General features: G+C 38.4%; 1 protein-coding gene across 7 annotated transcripts in view; it reads right to left on the reverse strand.

Moving 5' to 3' along the window:
- DGKB (diacylglycerol kinase beta) overlaps nucleotides 1–23,707 on the reverse strand; it is a 693,335-nt gene that overhangs the window by 531,810 nt on the left and 137,818 nt on the right. For 5 of the 7 annotated variants that reach the window (XM_084791209.1, XM_084791210.1, XM_084791208.1 and 2 more), the window contains exon 3: nucleotides 2,684–2,760. In XM_084791209.1, coding sequence (XP_084647335.1) covers nucleotides 2,684–2,760 — 77 coding nt within the window. The remainder of the gene's footprint in view (nucleotides 1–2,683; nucleotides 2,761–23,707) is intronic. The other 2 variants (XM_084791212.1, XM_084791211.1) reach the window with 1 other exon arrangement.

Raw genomic sequence — 23,707 nt, forward strand, 5'->3', positions numbered from 1 at the left:
GTACCATGTTATCAAAGAGCTGACATTATATTGCATTTATGAACAACCTGGTAATTGTTCATTAAATTTATGAAGATTTTATAAATTTTCAATTTATGACCATCTGGTAATTACTCCACTTAATCCTATGGTGACTGATAATCATCATGACACAGCTAATAGTAATAAAGAGAGTCTTGGAGTTCTTTATATAAGGAATCTTTGAGAGTAAAGGACTAAAGTGCAAACAGTGTGACTATGTGCAACTTCTAACTGATCTGACAAGCAGATTCTATGCTTAGAAAGGATAAATGTTTCAAGTTTATGTGTAAGGATGTGTATTTCCAGGTATCACTGGGGCAATGAGTATTAATGGCATTTGAAGTTTGACAGAAATTCACTATTGTCTTCTTTCTTCTGCCCAATTTATTCACTTGACTTTGAAATTTTCTGTTTTATATTCCTACCCACAAATTTTATCTCTCTTACTGTGCAACATATATAAACATGAAATAGCAGGGAAACACACAACATGTATGTTTATTTTTCTTGGTATCTTGGAAATGGCATTAAAACAGCTGATATAGTCTCTATCAAATATATAAGTATGTATCATGATGTAGAGTAAAATAAGAAAACAGGAAGTGAAGACCAATGTGGTAGTAAATGTTTGTGTCCTTCACACTTGGCTAACCAGGTAAGAGTTCACAAGTTTGAATCTATGGGGTGACATTAGCTGAGACTGACCAACAGCAGATATGGAGCCCGAAGTTGCCACCTCCTGTAGCAAAGTGGGACTTCCAGTAGAGAGGGGGACACCAACTCACCAATGAAAATCCTTTCCCCCCAAATTTGTCCTGTTTATCAGAAGTGTAGGGATAAAGATGGAGCAGAGATAGACAGAATAGCCAACCAATGATTGGCTCAACTGGATACCCACCCTGTAGGAGATATCCAACTCTGATACTATTAGTGATATTCTGTTATCCTGGCAGACAGGAGCCTAGCATAACTGTCTTCTGAACTGCTTCTTCCAAAAGCGGATGGAAACAGATGTAATAATCTGCAACCAAACAATAGGATGAACTCCGGGAGTTCTGTGGGAGGAAGAACTGAGGGAGCCAGAAGGGTCAAGAACTCTACAAGAGGACCTAAAGAATAAAGTACCCTGGTCCCATGGGGGCTCACAGAGACAGAACCACCAAGTAAGGAGGATGCATTGGCTGGACCTAGACACCCTACACTTATGTAGCAGAAGTGCAGCTTAGTCATCATGTGGGTCTCCTAACAACTGGAGCAGGGCTGTCCCTCTCTCTAACTCTCTTGCCTGCATATGGATCCCATTTCCCTAGCTGGCCTCTATTGTCTAGACTCAGTTGGGGAGTTTGTTCTTAGTCCTGCTATGACTTGAAGTACGAGGGTGTGTTTGTACCCATCGGGTACCTCCCCTTCTTAGAGAAAGGGATGATGGAATGGGGTAAGGCATGTTTGGGGGTGGGACTTGGAGAAGAGGAGGGAGAGGGTTTCGATAAGCCTGTAAAGTGATTAAATAAATGAGTTAGTGAAAAAAGAAATAGCTAAAGTCACATTGTGAAGCATGGGTTGCTTTTGAAATATATAATTATTCATCATAATGTAGAGAAAATAAGAAAACACGAAATGAAGACCAAAGTGGTAATACATGTTTGCATTCTTCACACTTGGATAACTGGGGTAAGAATTTGCAAGTTTGAGAACAGACTGAGTTACATAGTGAGGTCTTTTCTTAAAAATAAAAACAAAAACTGTGAGACTATGAGGTTATAATTTAGACATTGTACTACATATTCCATAGAAAAAATGACCTTGTGATGAGTAGGAATCATGTTCTTATAAATCTGCAAAACCAAAAATTGTATTTCATTCTACAAACAAATCTAGATGACATATTTAGATGTAATTTTTGCAAAGATCTGTTTGTTTTCATTCTCATGTATTAAAATATGGTGAGACTACAAGTGAACTAACAGCAGTTATGATCAGACACTCAAAATATAACACCTCTCAAGTAATATTAAATGGAGAATTACTTCACAAATAATTTGGGAATGAATTCTATAAAATATGGTATTCAAAATGAATTGATGGAGCAGGCAAGTTATTTATAAACAAAAAAAAAAAATAAGATAAAAAGAGAATTTAGTTGTCTTCTGACTGGCTCCTTAAGACACAATGATTATATCCACCTCAAAAGTTTTCTTTAAGAAATAATTTCTTGAAAAGAATGACTCCCTGCCCCTTACCTATGCCCATTTTAGATTAAAAGCTGAAGATCATAGGTGGAGAATTAACTGTGTCTTTCTTTCTTCTTTCTAATCCTGTTTGTTAACTTCTTTAAAAAAAATCAAACACTTTTTAATGATATATACTTTCTCAAAAACATACATACTACCAGTATTTTAATCAATAAATGTAGTATAAAATATTATATTTAATGGCCTTCCAGGATATCAACTTGTTGTGAACTAAATTGTATGGAATGATTTATGGTATGTGAGATATATACATGTATGTGTATAAATGTATACATATACATATATATGCAGAAGTATATGTATATAGATTTATATAAACACACATATACATATTTTTCTAGAATTTTCCAGGAAGAAAATTCACATGGCAAGCACATTATTAAGCTGATAAAGAAAAAAAGAAGCTTTACCCCTTCAGGATTATACTTTGCAAGCACACCATTACCATGGAATTCTTCAAGAACATCCTTTAATTTCTTCGTAGAATCTACAAAAACAACAAAAAGAGAAAGAAACACAATCATCTATATAATCTTAATATGTGTATATAATCCAATTAAAAAATGAAGATATATAATATAATAATCACCCAACAGAATCCAAGTTTTAAAAGCAGCACATGAAATGTCTTTTGAGGGAGTGCGAAAGCTGAGGAGGAAACCCAGGTCCTTGCACACACTAGAGAAGCATTGTGCCATTGCTGTACATTCCCAGCAAACATAGATTACTCAGTCATAAAATATAATGACACAGTAATGAAAGGAACTAAAAATACACATTTTGGCTAAGAATATTCTTTGAAATACAGGTCAAAGTCTATCTATTATATAATATTAAGTGGCAAATCAATGAAGAGATTTTCTTGCTGTATTTTGATAGTGTAATATCTGAGTACAATCAACCTAACTAAAAAGATAGAGTATCATTGTCCGTTGTTAAACCACAGCCTGCTGTTTTCAAATCTATATCACTGTTGTAGACTGCTTGAGTATGTCATGTCTCAACCACTGGATAACAACATTCACTTCTCATATTTTATTTTTATCAGTAAATGTACATTTGAATTTTTCTGGGTTTGGGATAATCAAAATAATGCTGCTTTGAACATTCAAATGGTCAGATTTTGTGTGAGCCAAACTGGTAACAACATTGAGGCCTTTCATATTGAGTAGTGATAAGTAACACTATTAAAATAACCTCAGAAGCCAGTAAATATTACATTAAAATTTATACTAAACAATTGTCTCACAAGATTATAATTTTTTATCAAGCCATTTCAAATCTATTAATCAAGGAAAAGCAATGTAAATGTCCCATCATGTTTACATAATAGTGAATCCAGGACAGCCAGAGCTATATAGTGAGACCCTGTAGATAGATAGATAGATAGATAGATAGATAGATAGATAGACAGACAGACAGATGCCTTTCCATCACACAAGGAAAACATCAGTCCCAAGTATTTAGCTTGGGGGTGGTGAAGCATGCCTTTAATCCTAGCACTTGAGGGTGGGAGCAGAAGCAAGTGGATATCTGCGTTTGAGGCCAGCATGGTCTACAGAGTTCCAGCACATCCAGGCCTTCAGAGAGAAGCCATTGAAAAGATCATCCTGAATGAGGCAACCCAGATTTAGAAAGACAAACGTGATCTGTACTCATTTACAAGTGGGTATTAGCATTAAAGTACAGGATAACAATGCTACTAGCTTACAGACACAAAGAAGTCAAGAGGGCCCAAGGAAGATGCTGAATCTCACTCAGAACAGGAAATAAAATAGACATCTGAAGTAGTAGATGGAGGGGGTAATTGGGTGGGAGATGGGGGCAGAGGCAATGGGGTGGAGATCAGTTGTGGAAAGATCAGGGGTGGGGAGGTGGGAGAGGACCTGGAGAAAGAAGCAGGGCATCTCTGGGATGGGAGGCTCCCTGGAGTCTACGGGGGTGACCCTATCTGAGACTTCTAGTAGCAGGGATTAAGGAGGCAGAAGTGGCCACCTCCTGTTGCCAGATGGGACTACCAGTGGGGAGAGAGGGACGCTACCCATAAAACCTTAGACCCCAAATTTGTCTTATAAACAAAAAGTATACAGGTAAAGATGGACCAGAGATTGAGGGAATGGCAAACAAATGACTGGCCCAACTTGAGACCAACCCCGTAAGACCTACACTGTTACTATTAACACTCTGCTGTAATTTCACACAGGACTGTAGCATGCCTGTCTACTGAGGTGATTCATCGAGTAGCTGATAGAAACAGATTCAGAGACCCACAGCTGAACATTGGGCCAAGCTGTGAGAGTTCTGCGAAAGAGTGGGAGGACGGATAGAGAAAATCTGAGAGGTCAAGGACACCTCATGAAAATCTAAGAGTCAACTCACCTGGGCCTGTGGAAGCTCACAGAGACTAAACCACCAGCCAAAGAGGATGCATGGATTGGACCTAAATACCCCCTACACATATGTAGCAGATGTGGACCTTGTACCCTAACAGTGGGAGTATGGCAGTCTCTGACTCTGTTGCCTGCCACTGGATCCCTTTCCCCTAATTGGGCTGCCTATTCAGGCCACAGTGGCATAGGATGCCTTAATCCAGCTGTGACTTCAGGTGCCAGGGTAGACTGATACCTCTTGGAGGCCTCAGCTTCTCTGAGAAAAAGAAAAAGGGGAAATGAGAGGGGGTGAGGGTGAGACTGGGGGGAAAGGAAGGAAAGGGCTGAGATCAGGCTGTACAGAGATTAAATTATAAATAAAGGGGGGGGGAAGGAATTACTGAATTTGAATTTGAAAAGTGGGAAATGAAGTTTTTCATCTTTTTATTATCAAAGAGAACAAGAGTCATTATTTTCTGAGCATTTGAATGCAATTCTTCCCAATAATTCCTGAGCCTTAGTGATCATGAACAACAAGACATGTTTACTTTAAAAATCCAGTAAGCCTGATCGTTCACTGAAGCTTTACCACATCCCTTTAGCAGCCACAGGAGCATCACTGTGCACATCGTTTGTAAACTCAGCTCTCACCTTCAGCGTATGGTTTCTTTTCCTTACGTTGTACATTTAAGTGGGTTTGTGTGTCTGCAGAGGATACTCAGAGTGCACAGTGCATTGCTTTCAGTTTCCATACTTCTCAATGCCTTCTGGAACTATCACATCTTCTCATGTCAGAACATTTCACCATCATGCACTGGGACAGTGAAATCTTTTTTTTTTTTTTTTACATTTTTAAAATTAATTTATTCATATTACATCTCAGTTGTTAGCCCATCCCATGTATCCTCCCATTCCTCCCTTCCTCCCACTTCGCCCCCTACTTCCCTCCCCTATGTCTGTGTCTGAGGGGGACCTCCTCCCCTGAATATGCTCATACGGTATCAAGTCTCTCCTTGGTGACCTATTATCCTTCCTCTGAGTGCCACCAGGCATCTCCATCCAAGGGACATGGTCAAATATGGGGCACCAGAGTTTGTGTGAAAGTTAGATCTCCTTCTCCACTCAACAGTGGAGAATGTTCCGTCCATCGGCTAGTCCGGGTAGGGGTTCGAGGTTTACTGCCTATTTTTTCTTTGGCTGTTGCCACAGTTTGTGGAGGACCCCAGGGCCCAGACTCGCCTGTAGTTTTCCAGGACCTGCTGGATCCTTCTATTTCCTCTTTCTCCCAGGCTTCTCACACCTAAAGTTTCAATAGGATGTCCTCCCCTCTTACCCACTATCCTGGTAGGTACAGTTTTTCATGTGGACGTACGTACACCTTGGACTAACAGGGTGAAATCTTTAAGTCCTCTCTCATCCTTGCCCTTCTCTCCTGCCCCACCACAGTCAAACTGCTCCCTCTGTCTATGGATGTGTCTATGCTGAAGAGTTTGGTAAATGCCATCGCGTCATTTCCTGCTTTGTATCTGTTTTCTTTCTATTAGCATAATATATTCAAGTACTATCCATATGTAGCACCTTTCATTCCTTTCTATACCTGACAAATATACTCCATTGTATATTGATGTTTTTATCAGCAAGGGCATATTTGTATTTTTTTTTGTTTGAGCTAATATGAAAAATGTTGCAGCATAGAAACATGTAAGCTTTTGGGAAGACATGTTCCAATTCTCCTCAGTAAGAGAATTGCTCAATCATCTGATCACCCAATGTCTGATAATTTGAGGAACTGACACAAGGATTTTCACAATAGCAGTATCATTTTATACTCTCATAATAAGTCAAGGGTACAATGTCTTAACACATGTTCTGTTCCAACATTTGTCGTTTCCTAATCTCTTTATCATAATCATTGGTGGTTGGGCAATGCTTTCATTATGTATTTGTCATGCTACGTCATGCTAATGAGCGATGGACATATTTTCATGGGATTATTGTTTGTTCTTTCATTAACAGGGTGTGTTTGCAATGTGGGACTGCTTGTGTGTGGAGAGATGCACGCAAGGGTAGGTTCACGTGCCATTCCTCAGGAGCCATCCCCCTGTTTTGTGAGGCAAGTTGCCTGTTTTGACCTGAAGCTTGTTAAGTAGGCTAGTCTGTATGCATGACCAGAGGTGCTCCTGCCTTTGTCTCTCCAGCACTGATACTACAATCCCGCACTACTATTATTGTATCCTTTGTTGTTCATTACTCGATTTTAATAAAAAGACTTGGCCCTGAACTCAGATTCTCATACTTGCAAGGTAGGTACTTCACCAACTGAGCCACCCGCTGGGCATTTTCTTATTTACATATTCATGAGAGGAATATACATTTGTTTTGACCCTTGTAACTGAGTTGCTTGTATTTTTGTTTTTAAAATCCTCTGAGATGTGTGTTTATTTGCTCGGAGCCTGTACATCTTCCTAAGTTTTTCTTTTTCTCAAGTATTTTACTAGCATTTTCTGTTAGTGACCACAGTTGATTTGCTGTAATGTCAGGCACTGGCATATAAATAGTTTGAAAAAATATTTATTTTCCTTTTATGAGCAACTTTTAGTTTTAGTATAAACTTAAAGTTACAAAATTAAACACAAGGATTCTGTAGATAGGGCAGAAGTGGTCCATACTTGTGTGGTGCCTGCCAGGAACCTATGAGCTTAACTTTGAGTCCCTAGCACCAACATTAAAAACAAACAAAGCAGCACCTGCAACAGCTGTAAACTGCACCCTATACCATGTATCACATTGCCCCCCCACCCCCTTCTCCCCCCCTCAATCACCCTCCCCTCAACTCTGACTGCCTTCCCGGAGACTTGCCAGACCTAAGGATACCAGATAAGCACCTCTCCCCTTCAAGTTCATGCCTGCCAACTACCTGAAAAAAACACCCAACAGTTGTAAACTGCACCCCCTACTCTGTGTCTCATTTCCTGCCCCACAGCCCCATCTGCTTTCCCAGACTTCTGTCAGACCCAGGTACACAGGTAAGCCCCCAACTCCTGTCTTCACTACCTTGAAAGCGCATCCAACAGCAGAAAGATACATACTACAGTCTGAACTCCATTTTGCCCCCAACTACGTTGTTTGCATTCCTGGAGTTCTTGAGCCACCAGGGATAACCAGGTAAGCCCCTTCCCTAAGTCCTTCCCCACCATAGTCTCTTAAAACATACCCATAATCCTTAAACTACACTCTATCCCCTGGATTCCATTTTTCAACCTACAATCTATCCTGCTTTCCTGAAGGTCTGCCAGAACCGGGCACTGCAAGCCATACTGGTGCTAAGAATCCCATTGGCAAGGGTAGCACCCAAAACTGCAGAGGCCACACAGGCCACAAAATACCAAGGGGAGACATGGACCTGAAGGTTAGTTAGTCACTAGAACTACAGGCCACACAGGGCAGTAGACAGAGGGGAAACATAAACCAAGAAAAAAAAACATTCAAAAAACACTAATGTAACAAAGATAAACTCAGAAACCAGCATCTAAACCTACAATAAGAGAAAAACTCAGAAGACTAAAGGCCAGCTTAAAAACACAATCAACAATAGGCAGGGAAATATGGCACCACAGTACCCAGCTATCCTACTACAACAAGCCCTGGATATCCTAACACAGCCAAAGAACAAAAAAATTATCTTAAATCCAGTTTTATAAAGATGATAGAAGCCATCAAAGAGGAAATGAGCAAATACTTTAAAGAAATAAAGAAAACTACCAAAAAAAAAAAAAAAAAAAAGCAAACAGGTGAAGGACAGTAATAAAACTGTTCAAGACTTGAATATGGAAATTGAATCAATAAAGAAAACACAAGGGAATCCTGGAGAAGGAAAACCTATAGAAAAAACATGAGCTACAGATACAAGCATCACCAACAGAATCTAATAGATGAAATCGAGAGTCTCAGGAGTAGAAGATACAATAGGAAATATCAATTCATTGGTCAAAAAATGTTTAATCTAATGAGTTCTGGATACATAACATATAGGAAATCTTGGGCACTATGAAATGATCAAACCTCAGAATAGTAGGAGTAGAAGGAGATATTTTAAAGTTTAAAAGATCTAGAAAATATTTTCAACAAGATCATAGAAGAAAATTTCCATAACCTAAAGAAAGATATAGCTTTAAATATACAAGAGGCTTACAGAATACCAAAGTAACTAGACCAGAAAACAGAATCTCCCTATGACAACCAAAACATCAAATGTACAGAGCAAGAAGGCATATTTAAAGCTGTAAAGGAAAAAGGCCAAGTAACACATAAAGGGAGAACTACTAGAATTGCTTGATGTTGTAGCTAGAGCAGTAAGACAACTGAAGCAGATCGAGGGGATACAAATTGAAAAGAAAGAAGTCAAAGTATCACTATTTGCAAATGATATGATAGTATACATTAGTGACCCAAAAACTATACCATGGAACTCCTACAGCTAATAAACACCTCCAGCAAGAGGCTGGATACAAAATAACTCAAAACTTCAGTAGCCTTCCTATATACCAATGGTATACATGCTGAGAAAGAAATTAGGAAAGCACCACCCTTCACAAGAGCCTCAAATATAAAATATCTTGGGGTAACTCTAATCTGTATGAAAAAAATCTTCAAGTCTCTGAAGAAATAAATTGAAGATGGTATCAGAAAATGGAAACATCTCTTATGCTCATGGATTGATAGTATTAACATAGTAAAAATATCCATCTTACAAAAGCGATCTACACATTCAATGAAATGCCCATCAAAATTCCAACACAATTATTTACATACTATGAAAGGGAAAAACTCAACTTCATAGCTAAAACCATCCTGTATGAAAAAGATCTTATAGAGGTGTCACCACCCCTGATTTCAAACTGTACTATAGAGTAATAATAATAGAAACTGCTTGGTATAGGAATAAAAACATACAGGTTGATCAATGAAATCAACTTGAAGACACAGAAGTAAACTCACACACATACATAGACTGTAGATTTTTTTACAAAGTAGTCAAAACCATACAATGGAAAAAAAAGAAAGTATCTTCAACAAAATGATACTGGAGTAAGTTGATGTATGCATGGGAAAGAATGCAAATAGATCCATATTTGTCTCAGAAAATTAGGAATAGTTCTACCTCAAGACCCACCCAAAACGCAAGTCCAAGTTTATCAAAAAAACACAACATAAACTGAACATGCTGAGCCTAACAGAAGAGAAATTGGGGAAGAACCTTCAATTCATTTGACACAGGAAACAACTTCCTGAACAGAGAACCAACAGCTCAGCCTCCAAGATGTCCCTCAACTGAAGAATGGATAAAGAAACTGTGGTACGTTTACATAATGCAATATTACTCAACTATTAAAACAATAATATCATGAACTTTGAAAACAAATAGATGGACCTAGAAAAGATTGTCCTGAATGAGGTTACCAGACCAAGAAAGACACACATGGTATGTACTCATTTATAAATGGATAGTAGCTAGAAAGCACAGGATAGCCATGCTACTATCTGTAGACCCAAAGACACTAATTAATAATGGGGCCTCAGGTGGGGAACTTTCGAACCTCACTGAGGAGAAATAGAACAGACATCTGGCATGGATGGATGGAGGGAATCAGGGCTGGGAAGGGTGGTGAGGACAACAGGAGGGATCAAGTTGGGGTGGGTAGACAGAGGAAGAGAATATGGAGAAAGAGAACCAGAATTGGTGTGGGGGAGCATCTATGGGATGAGCTAGGTACTTAGGACAATGACAATTCCCAGGAATCTATGAGAATGACCCTAGCTATGATTTCTAGCAATGGGAGATATGGAGCCTAACACAGCCATCTCCTACAGCCTGGAAAAGTCTTCCAGTGGAGGGACTGGGACACCAAATCAGCCACAGAACTTTAGACCTACAATTTCTCCTGTCAACAAGATATTCAGGAGTAAAGATGGAGAAGAAATTGATGGCCAATCAATGATTGGCTTGATACCCATGCCATGAGAGAGAATCCACCCATTATACTATTGATATTCTGCTGTACTTCCAAACAGGTGCCTAGCATAACTTTCATATGAGAAATTTCACCCAAAAACTAAGGGAAACAGATGCAGGGACCAACACCCAAACATTAGGTGGAAGTTGGAAAATGCCATGAAAAGGGGAAATGATGGATTAAAAGAGGCAGAGAGTTCAAGGACACCATGATAATACATACAGAACCAATTAACTTGGGTCCATAGGGGCCCATAGAGACAGAAACACCAAACAGAGAGCATACATGGGGCAATCCTAGACCTTTGGCTTATATGTAACAGTTGTACCTATGTCTTCACATACAGAAGGAGCTGTAGCAGACTGTTGTGGCCTTTAGGTCCCTTTTCCCAAGCTGGGTTGTCTTGCCTCGCTACAATAGGAGAATAAGAGCCCAGTACTACTACAGTGTAATATTGCAAGATGGGTTGATGTTCACAGGAGGCCTCCCTTTTCCCCAGCCTCTTCTGAGGAGATAGGGAAGAAGGAAGGATGACTTGGAGAGGAGGTGAGAGTGAAGAACTGGGAGGAGAATAAGGAGAGGAAGCTGTGATAGAGATACAAAAGAAAGAAATTACTTAATAAAAAGAAAAGAAAAAACAAAGCTATGGTTACTTTCTGTGGACTTGGTTATAACAGTACATAAGTGACACTGATAGCTTTCAAGTGTATCTTATTTGATATTTATACTGCTACAGAGATACGGCTTTGAAAACCTTCTTCACAAATGATAAGATGCTATTGTCAGTTGACTAATCTTTTTATTTCTTTCTCATAAAGGAAAATGCAGAACAAGCTGTACATAGTCACCCAGATATGCACTTGTACTGAAATACTTATTCTGGGCTATACTCTAACAGACTGTAGTTTCTTTAACCATGGAGTATATAACACATTCAGCATAATTTACCAAAGTTGCACATAATATATATGTAACATTTTGCTAACTTGCTACCCAGTTTACATTATGACATTGCAAACAGGGATAGAGTGAACTAAATTAAAAGCTGAACTATTAATGAATGTTATTTTGTTTTTCAAAAATAGACTGAAGTATGATGTTGGCCCTTAGCAATTTAGGAAAGGAATTCACATCCCAATTACTTGCCTCCTATTTAATCCTTCCCTTTTCTAACTTTAAATCTACAGTATAAATGTCTTGGTATAAGTATCACCCGTTTCCTAACCTTGACCTCACAATCTAGTTTGGGACTTAAATATTATTTTGTTTTTTTCTTGTCCCTGGGCCCAATTTCTCCAAGATTGAAACTTAACTTGTCCAGAGAGCCTTCTACAGATGGGAGACCTAATGTGAGATATCATAAACCCTCCACACTGCATAATCTTCCAACAAAACCACTTAATGGCCTTTCTGTATATATGCTTGTGCTCTCTATTGCAGAAGGCTATGTAATTTGTGCTTTTGTGTATTATAAATATCACAATGTGACGGTTACTTAATTTTAACTGCTTTCCTAAATTTCTCACCATGAGCCCACACCATAACCACTCCTTTCTTTCTCATTGTGCCCACTCTTGTTTATGTTTTCTCCAACAACAATGAAGGCACAAAGAGAGGATCAGCAGAAACAGAATGGAAGTCATGACCTATCTGCACTTCCCTCAAGGACAAGCCAGACAGTAAGAAAGTGACAGGTGCATGGCAAGATTCTAAGACATACTGTCACTCATATTGCGGCTAATACCAGAGCCCCATGTCAAACATCAGAGTGACAGATTCTGGGCTCAGTGATGCTAAGAAATCCAGGCCAGCAGCCAGGCAGGCAGCAGCTATGTGCTGGGAGATCCATAATGGGATAAAGGTCTGGTGATGAGGAATATTGGCATATGGAGAATGGGCAGCTAGGTTCAAGCAGCTGTTTAATCTTTTGAGTATAGAATCAAAATGAATACTCATCAAAAAGCGATGGGTCCCTTAGGAAGTTAAGAAGGGCCACAACTTGCAATTCTAACATGCAAGAAATAATTCCTGGGGTACTATTCTTGGCTAGGGGGACAAAGAACTTACAGAACAACACTGGGCATCTATATTATCCTTGCTCCTGCTTTAATATAAGCATAGTTCCCTGCCCCCTATAGTGCCCACTCTGCCCACTCTCTTTGTGCCTGTTTCATGAGAGCTAAACAAGTTATATTTTGGCAATAACTATTAAGTTATTTGTTATTTCTAAAATGGTCTAAATTTCACATAACCTTTGAGGAAACAAAATTATCTTTCCATTTCTCTAACAAAAACATGAATTAATAAATGCCCTTGATGGTGTTTAAAAATAGCTTATAGGTCTTCAAAATTGCTACATGATGAATGAAACATTCCAAACATTATTATCTCATATCCCTTTAGGCACTTATAACATTTTGGATCAGTGTGTGTGTGTGTGTGTGTGTGTGTGTGTGTGTGTGTGTGTAATTTTATTGCCTCTTCTGATTTATTTAAATCGAAACAAACATACTTATCAGACTGGTTTCAGGGTCCCTATAGAGTAATGGAGAAATGTAAAGATAGATACATTTGGATGTAGATCTTAATTATAGAATTCTCAGCTGGATATCCTGTGGTATTTCAAACATTCTATGACTCATTTTTCAAATACTTAAAATCCAAATAAAAACCAAACAAAATCTTATAATACTGTATCTAAAAAGACCTAATATCTAAGAACTTCATGCTATGTTTTTGATCTTCCATGTGACTTTGAAGGCATTGATACCCATTTTGGGGGCAGTTTATTTCTTTAATTAAACATTTTTATTTTTTACATACACATTTATATTATTACACATATATACAATAAACTACATATATCAAGAAGAACCATGACACAAGCAGGAATTATACAAATGTTACATTCTTAGTGTTTTGGTTATTTCTATTGACAGCCTTGAAGAAAACATCTTTTGTATCTTGTTGCAGGTTTTGAGACAGGTTTTCTCTGTGTAGTCCTGGCTGTTCTGGACTCACTTTGTAGACCAGGCTGGCCTGGAACTCACAGAGATCTACCAGCCTCTGCCTCACAGGGGGCTGGGATTACAGTTATGCATCACCATGTCTGGGGGCACGGACACCTTTTTAACAGTTTCATATTGTCTTCAGACTTCAATACAAACTCATTCATCTTGATCTTGTAGATTCATACACATAAGGCTCAATTTTTTGATAAAAGTTTTTTAAATTTATATATTCACTCTACATCCAGATCATAGTCCCTTCCCTCCTACTCTCTTCCCCTATCCCTGCTTTGTCCTCAGAAAAATGGGAGTCCCCCACCCAACTCCATCACATCAAGTCGCAACAGGACTGCGCTCCTCTTCATCGACTGAGTTCAAGCAAGGCAGATCCATTAAGGCAAAATGATCAAAAGCAGGTAAAAGAGTCCATGTCATAGACAGCACCTGCTCAACTTACTTGGGGACCCACATAAAGATCAAACTGCCCATGGGTTACATATGTGTAGGGGGCCTAAGTTCAGACCATGCATGCTCCTTGGCTGATGCTCCATCTCTTTAGCCCCCATGGATCTGTTAGTTAACTCTCTTAGACTTCATGCAGCACTTTTGTTCCCTCTGGGTCCTATCCTTCTCTCCCACTCTTCCACAGGACTTCCTGAGTTCCATTTAATGTTCAGCATTTGCTTTGATCAATTGCTGGCTAGGATGGGGTGCTTATAAATAATTATTCTGTGCTCCTTACAGTAACAACTGGATATCTGCTCATGCGTTTTCAAAACACACTATGACTTCAGAACTCTCATGCACTCCATGATCTTTCTGTTGCTTCAAATTCATTTATTAGATGAAGTTCAAATATAAAGTATGCTAAAATTTACCTCTCTCGTGTTCACAAAATGTCTTGATGGGTTATTCGAAAACTTAATACAGCAGAGACTCCTAAAATATATACACATGCGAAGGTAATGCAACTTAAATTGGTATTAATGTAGAGGGCTTGCTGCAGACTCATGTAGGTGCTAAGATTGCTGCTTCAGGCTCCGTGAGTTCATATGAGCTCTGCTCGGTTGTTTTAGAGAGCCTTTTTCTCCTGGTGTCCTTCTTCTCTTCTGTCTTTCCCATTCCTGTTGCCTCCTCTTCATGGGGTTCCCTGAGGTCTGAGAGGAGGGATTTGATGGAGAAATATTTAAGAGGTGTGTGTTCCAAGGTCTTTCTCTCTCTTTCTGTGTTAATGTCTGGTTATGGGTCTCTGTATTTATTCCCATCTTCTGCAAGAGGAAGCCTCTCTAATGATGGTTGAATAAAGCTATGAGTATAGCAGAATAGCATTGGGAGGCTTTTTTTCTTGGACCAATAGTATTTGGTTTTACCCTAGTGTTTACTTTTCTCTTTTGGTAGCCTGCATCACAGACACTAGACCTTGGAAGTGAAGGTTCTATGCAGGCACCAGCTTGACCTCTTCATGTTCGAGGAGTTGTGTAAGAGTTGTTTTAACCAATGGACCTAGTTATTGTCTTGTAAATAGGCTAGTTTGTTTGGTGATACCCATGAGTCCCTGTAGTTCAATGGGATGAAACCCATTCATGGAACTGGAAGCTTCCGATAGTGGTAATGGGATGGCCAATAGGGTTTCCTACCTCACTATTTGGAGACTTCATCAGGATCACCTAATATAGGAATTTTTCACTCAACTAAGTTGCCATACAGTTCTTCAAATATCTCTTAATTCCAATTGTCTTCCCCCCACATTCCTTTCCTCAGTTTCCACTCTACTTCCTCTTCCTTCTTGATCATCCCATTCGTATCTCTCTCTGACCCACTCCAATCTATCCATAAAATTTATTCTATTTCTCCCTCCCCAGGAGATCCATGTGCCCCATCCTCCAGCTCTGTTCCTTCTTCTACACCTAACCCCTCTGAATCTATGGATTGTAACTCAGTTATCATTTATTTGATGGCTAATATATAATGATGGCCAGATGTAAGCAAATATATTCCATATTTATCTTTCTAGGTCTGGACTACCTTACTAAATATTATTTTTTAAAATTTCCATATATATCATTGCAAATTTCATGGCATCATTTTTTAACAGCTAAGTAATACTCCATTGTGTAAAGGTACCACTGTCTTAGTTTGGGTTTTATTGCTATGTAGAGACATCATGACCAAGGCAACACTTACAAAGAAAAATATTTAATGGTGGCTAGCTTATGATTTTAGATGTTTAGTCGATTATTATAGTGGGAAGCATGGCAGCATGAAGGAACACATGGTGGTGGAGGAGCCAAGCATTCAAACATATGAATCTATGGGGGCCGTACCTATTCAAACCACCACATCCACATTTGATTTCTCCATTCTTTTGTTGAGGGGGCATCTATGTTTTTCCAACTTCTGGCTATTATTAATAGAGGATCGATGGCCATGGTTGAGCAAGTGTTGATGTGGTAGGATGAAGCATCCTTTGGCATATGCCCTAGAGTTCTATAGCTGGTTCTTGAGGTAGATAGATACCTATCTTTCTGTGGAATGGCCATACTGATTTCTACAGTAGCTGTACATGTTTGCATTCACATTTGCAATGGAGGAAAGCACATCCTTGCCAACATGAGCTATTACTTGTATCATTGATCTTGGCCTTTCTCATGGTGTAAGATTAGATATCAAAGCAGTCTTGATTTGTACACACACGTCCTTTTTGATGTTGAACAATTCTTTTCAATGTTTCTTAATCATTTAAATTTCCTCACTGAGGATTATCTCTTTAAATTTTTATCTCATTTTAAAATTAAGTTATTTGGAATTTTGAAATAAAGTTTCTTGAATAGTTTATATATTTTGGATATAAGCCCTCTACCAGATGTGGAGCTGCTAAAATATTTTTCTGCAAGTGGCTGCTTTGACAAAATCATGGTGTCCTTCGCTGTGCAGAAGCTTTTTAGTTTAAATAGGTCCCAGTTATTAACTGTTGGTCTTAGAATTTGTACTATCAGCATTATGTTCAGGAAGTCATCTCCTGTGCCAATAAGGTCAAAACTATTTCCTACTTTCTCTTCTATCAGATTCAGTGTGCTTGGTTTTATGAAGGTCATTAATCCAGATGGAGTGAAATTTTTGCAGGGAAATAAGTATGGGTTTATTTGTATTCTTCTATGTACAGCCATCTACTTTGACTGGCAACATTTGTTGAAGATACTGTCTTTTTTCCCAGTGTGTGCTTCTGGCTCCTTTTTTAAAAAATCGGGTGTCCATAGATGGAATTATATCTTGGTCTTCCATTTAATAACTTGATCAGCTTTTCTGTTTATACCAGTGCCATAGTGTTTTATTAATTATAACTTTGTAGTCCAAAATGAAATCCAGAATGGTGAGACTTCCAGCTGTTCTTTCATTTTTCATAATAGTTTCAGCTATTCTGGGTTTTATGTTTCCATATGAAGATAAAACTTGTGTTTTCAATGTATGGAATGAATTCTGTTGGAATCTGGATAAAGATTTCATTGAAATCTATAGATTGCTTTTGGTAGGATGGCCATTTTTATACACACACATGCACACACATGTATATGATACATAATCAATATTTGTATACATGTATGTCTGGAAACATACATGTGTGTTTGAGTTTAAGGCTTGTATGCTTTTAGAAGTTTGAAGGTGAGATAGGGTCTCTTCTTTCATTGTTTTCTTCCTTATATATTGAGTAAGGGGCTCTCACTTGTCTCCAGTGCTCACCTATTTGGCTACTCTAGTTAGCCACTCTGTCCATGATTTCCCTGGGCCTCCTGTTCTGCTTATTACAACTGCTGGACACACCTACCTGGCTTACTTCATTAATGGAAGTTTGAAATCTAGTCTTCATGTTTGTGTAGTAAATGCTTCATCTACTAACCTATCTTTGCAGCTCCAATAAGGAATAAACAAAATAAAAATAAATTCATTTATACTGCATCATTAGGCAAAACATTATAAAATTATTAGAAATTAAGTTCTGCAATGCACAGTCTCATTATTCTTTATGAGAACACTGGATTTCAATTGTTCTGAAATAAAGTATATATTAAAATATGTATATACTTAAATATATTAAATGTAAGCCTATATTTATTATTTTTGTTAATTTTTTGTTTGTTGAGACAGAGTCTTAGTGTATCTTCCTGACTCTGTCTTACCATATCTGGTATGTGTGTGTGTGTGTGTGTGTGTGTGTGTGTGTGTGTGTGTGTGTGTATGTGTGTGTGTTCCTTTTACTCTTATTTGTCAGTAGCCACATCATTGGTAAGCATGAAAATCATGGCACAATCTACTTTGATAAAAGAGGGATAGAGTACTTAGGTAGTATATATGTGTATGTGTGTGCGTGTGTGTGTGTGTGTGTGTGTGTGTGTGTATGTGTGTATGTGTGTATAATGCAATAACTTTACCAGCTAGATAGTAGTCAAAGTTGTCAATAGAAGGGAATGGTATATTCAACTACTGCCATTAAGTCTACCTAAAGCACAAAATGCATTTGACACTTGTAAATAACATGTGGTTAATAGACTGTCTTAGTAGTCTACTCTTCTCTTAGCAAAGTACACTGTGTCCTGCTCCCCATATTTATTAAGATTGTGGTTACTGAAAAACAAGAATAAAAATAACCACATTGTCTTTGTGCTTTTCCCAGGAGTAGTCTCTGGTGCAGAAAGCTATACATTATGCCCTTACTACCATCTCTGCTGTCAGTCTTATAAATGAATTGCCTCTGCAATTAGTTTTTTTCATAACCTGAATTTCAGGTTATTATCAAGTATCTTCAGTATTCTTTTATTTCCCATCTAGATGCTTTAAGCCTCTTTTGTGAACCAAGAAAAAAAGAATGTAATGTAAACTGCTCTAGAGGAATATTTAACATACCAATTTAAAATCTTTTGTTGTAGCAAATTCATTTCTGTGGGCAATAGCATTAAGTGCAGCCATTATAAGTGTTAGATCAAAACATTTAGTAATACAGAATTATGCGCTACTGTTTTGAATCTCTACATTATTAAAAAAATAAGCCCACACTAGTTCAGAAGATGACAATTTTGTTTTTCAAAAAGTTCGTATGTGGGCTGAAAAACGCTTAGTGAGAAAGCAGACATCCTGGCAACAATGCTGCATTCTATAGTCATCGTGCTAATGACACCCTGTTTTAGAACAATTCAAAATGCTAAAGTTTGCAGTTAGTTTCTGAATTTTTAGCTCTCTGTACATTTAGAAACATAGATAATATTCAGTAACATGTAAAAACCAAAGTCTATTGATTCTGTACAAAACACAATTGGGGACTAAGGAAATCATTTAGTGAGTAAGAGCACATGCCATGCAGGCAGGAGGCCCTGAGCTCAAATCCTCAGCATCATTATAAAAACTCTAATGTCACTGAACACACTAGTGTGTGTGTGTGTGTGTGTGTGTGTGTGTGTGTGTGTGTGTGTGTGTATACGCACATTTATGTCATGAAACATGTGTAGTCAGAAGACATCTTGTGGGAGTTATATCTCTCGTTCTACAATGTGAGACCTAGAGATTAAACCTATGTATTCTGCTTTTGCAACAGGTGCCTTTATCCTCTGAGCCATACTACTGGGTCTATATACATATTTTAAGGAACTTAAAACTTCAAAATATTGTCTCAAATCCTGATTTTGTAAAATGCACTCACTGTTGGTAAGTTGGCATGTGTTACCTGAGTTCACTAAAAAGCTGACTGAGAATGGAGTTGCCTTTCCCCTATTTCAGACTCAAAAACTATTTGTCGTAATTAGTCCTTGAAGAAGGAGGTAACAGCAAAGGGTCCAAGGGTAGGAGATTGTGCTCTTGAGAACAGCTAGAGAGTAAACATTTCCAACAGAAGTTACAATAGTTCATTACATGACATAAAAGGGTCTACAATGGAAAAGAGTGGTAGAAATTCAGCTATGGGAAGTTTATCCATGGAGAGAAAATTGGGAATTTCAGCCAACTGTCTCAACTTTCCCAGTCAATTTCTGGTAAATGTTTGTAAATTTCTGATTTGGTGATGTTACCCTTCTGTTCTTACTTGGTTTTTCATCTCAGACAGCCTCACCTCAGAGAAGATTCTACTCTCCCCCAGAGCACTCCAACAGAAATGGTGGGTGACATCTGAAGTAGGATTCCCCATTCAACATCCACCAAATGTTTCACATTTAATCTGATTAGGTCCTGCTCTTTGTCCGTCTGTCTATCTGTCTATGCACTATTTGCATTGATTCTTGTATTTCTTCCTATATACTTAATGAATGATTCCCTCAAAACCAAAAGGATGGCTGTGAGACCATACAGAATAATGCTGAATGGAAATCAAGAAGTGACAGGGTTATTGCCTGACTTTTTGTACCTTATTACCATAACTCAGAGAGTTGTAAAAGATTTAGTGTGAAAAAGGCTATAAAGCAAATTTGTGTTTTATATTATATTATGCATTGTATTCATATATTCATATTGCATCCATACATAGTTATATACAAATATATAAAGTAAATATACATATATAATACTTATATATTAAAGATCTGTTATTTGTCTTGATCCTTAGAAGACCAATAAAATAGATTTCTCACAAAATTTACTCCTTACTGAACCAGCCTAGGAGATGACTTAAAAACAAGTATAATGTAGAAAATTTGAATGGAAATAAACTAACATGAAGGCTTAGGATGGGGTAATTATCACTCAACACTGTGCTATAGGCTGACTAAATAGATCCTGGTCTCTCTGTGTGGTTATTTGGGTCTAAAGCTGCTTAAAGAGTAACCACTGATACTACTAAAATGATAATTCAATACTAAATATTAGTAATCCTTCAGCACCTTGCCCTGCTTTTCCTTGCCCTGCCCTGTCCTGCTCTGTCTGAATATTAGGGACTTTAGCAGGGACAGTATCTTTTGTCTGCCTTGTTCTACAATTCTGTCGAAATAAACATTTCCTAATAAACACTAAATGTTTTCCTCCTGGTGTTTTCATGCCTACTTTTGGCTTCCCCAACTCATTTTCTGCTCTTTAAAGGGAAATTTATATTGAAGAACTTGAAACTTCTGGTCTTCTTAGTGATCTGATCAAAAGTGAAGGGAAGAATTCAGTTCTGAAAGGGACTTGACTTTTTGATATAACTTTTTGATTCCCCAGTGATATCAGAATTCTATTTTCCTCAGTATTTATATTTTTATTACACGAATATCTTTATAATGATATTGCACACATTAAAAGTGATCAGCATTTATCTAGCTGCATTAAAGGTTAAGTTAGTTACATTATACTTTGAGCTCTCTTATTGTGACAATAAATCTTCATATTTTAACAAAATTTAAAGGGTGGGTTGATTGGAGGGATACACTATATGTTTGGTGTGTCCCTTACTTCCTCCAAATCTCCTGCAACATATGTTTAGAAGAGATACCTATGCTGGTGCTTTCATGAAATGGCATCTGTTACAGTCTGTCCTAAAACTTGGATGTTCTTTATAGCAACTCTTGCCATAACTTGTTGTCAGACAAATATGCTACTTAAGTGGCTTGTAAATGCACTTGTATTTCCTGATGATGTGTTTCAAATATTTCTCATATATTCATCTAATATGGCCAAGGATACCATATGTTTAAGCATTTTTGAATATCTAAAATGGAGAAGGGGGAAGGAGGAGGAGGACCTGCCATACTTAATTTTTCAGAGACCTGGAGCTCATAAATGTAGAATCAAGGCTTCAGCAGGAATAGTTGATTGTGAAAGCTGGCAAAGCATATTCTCTGCTTCTCCTACACCTGTAGGTGGCTGTCAGAATTCCTTGGTGGCCTTGCAGCATTGTGGATCCATCACTCTATCTCCACCTCTGTCTTCACATGGCTTAGGTAGAGAGCTCTCTTCCCTTCTAAGAAGTAGGGTACTGACTGTTGTATTCAAAGCTAGGCCAACTCAAATCCAAAACAAACTCCTCTTGAAATCGTACAGTTTAATTTTTGAAGTTCCTCCCTGTCTACACCCCATCAAATAAAAATGATATCTCAGTACATATTGATTATGACTTTAAAAAAAGGTACTATAATTTCTGCATATAACAGTTTTGGGCTTTAAAAAAATGAGTAAAGGGCATATTCAACCAAAGCCTATTAATGCTTTTGTCTGACAACCAAAGGCTTTCATAGAAATTTGTATGGTTTAGAGGTGTTTTTTAGTGTTGTTTTAATCCCTTTTCTTAAACACACACACACACACAAACACAATCATACATAAAAAAAGAAAAAACAAAACAAAATCTGAGATAAACAGCTACTAAAGGTGAACAGAAAAGGAGTATAAAGCCCTCTTAACTATGAAGCATTTGCAGAGGGGACAAGAATAGAGGGTGCTGGGAAGCAAGACCTCAAGCAGTGCTGTGGATTTTAATGCCTCTGCTTCCTGAAGGGGATTTCCCCACAGATATTAGCTACTGAAGATACTAACTAGTTGCTTGATATGTCCTCACCAAATGCAAGAAAAGTACCTGACTGCAGTCCAAGAAAATCTTGGCTCCAGAATCAATACTGGAGCAAAACCAACGTGTTTCACAATGAACACCCAGGCAAAGCTCATGTGAGAAAATTTCTCTCCACAATTTCAGCTGAAGATGAAAACTCCTGCAAGCACAGTTCCTTTTAGTTCCTCAGGGAATCTGAAAGCATTCTGTGGACACCTTCTGGTGTTGCTGATTATAACATGATGGCCAAGTGTTTTTGTGTCCTTGTTTTTAATTTTATTTTACTTTACCATTCCCTAGATGTCTGAGTTTTTTAAAATTAATTAATTAATTTATGTATTTACTCACTTTACATCCAGTCATAACCTGCTCTCTCTTCTCCTCCAAGGTACCATCCTCCCTTTCCCATACCCTGCTATTTCTCAGAAAAACAGGAGCTCCCTACACACTCACCCCAGCTCATCAAGTCACATAAGGACTGAATATGCCCTCTTCCCTTGTGGGCTGCAAAGGTGGTCACACCAAGGAAAAGTGATCAAAAAACAGACAACAGAGTCCATGTTTGAAACAGCCACTGCTCCCCTTCCTAAGAGACCCACATGAAGCCTGATCCACCCATTGGCTACAGGTCCAGTCTCTGCATGGTCATTGCTTGGTGCTTTAGACTCCACAAGCCCCTCTGGGCCCTGGTTCGTTGGCTCTATTGGAGCTCTGGTCACCTTTAGTTCCTTTTATCCTTTCCCCAAGTTTTCCACTAATCTCTCTAGGATTTGCCCAATGTCTGGCTGTGAGTCTCAGCATCGATTTCAAATTGCTGCTGGGTGAAGCCTTTCAGAGGACAGCTCTGATAGGCTCCTGTCTGCAAGCATAGCAGAGTATCATTAATAGTGTCAGGAGTTGGCTCTCTTCCATGGATTGGGACTTGGGTTGGACTAGGCAGTGGTTGGACAGTCCCTCAATCTTGGCTATATCTGTTCTATCTTTATCCTGCATGCCTTGTAGGCAGGATAAGTTTTGGGTAGAAGTTTTTGTGGGTGGACTGGGGTTCTCCTCTTTCCACTAGTAATCTTGTGTAGTTAGAGGGTGACCTCTGCAGCGTCCATGTCTCCTGCTACTAGCAGTCTCAGCTAGAGTCCCTAGGGCATGCTCTAACAAGGTAAGAGAGGGAGCACAGAGAGAAATAAGGGTGGAGATCAGACCTGAGAGGGCAGGGGCAGGAGGACAGAAGGCCTGCTGTGAAAAGAAAGATTGGAACAATTGTGGGCTGGGGCATCTTTGTGACAGGCCACGTGTTCTACATTCCTTTCAGTGCCTAACATATTACAGCTGGGAGATACTGCCAAGCCAATTGTGCACTCTATGGGCTTGGTGCAGATCTGAATGAGTCTGCTCTAATAAAGGATTAAGCAAGTAGCCGTGTAGTAGAAAGTTACCATGTTTGATTAAGCAATGACACATGTTAGGACCTTATAGTTGTATTACTAGTCACCAGTGTTTTTATGGGCATAGCTACACAAAACAGATTTCTGAGCTATTGTGCTGATAT

This window comes from Acomys minous, assembly GCF_964271855.1.
Source record: "Acomys minous genome assembly, chromosome: 8".
NCBI lineage: Eukaryota > Metazoa > Chordata > Mammalia > Rodentia > Muridae > Acomys > Acomys minous.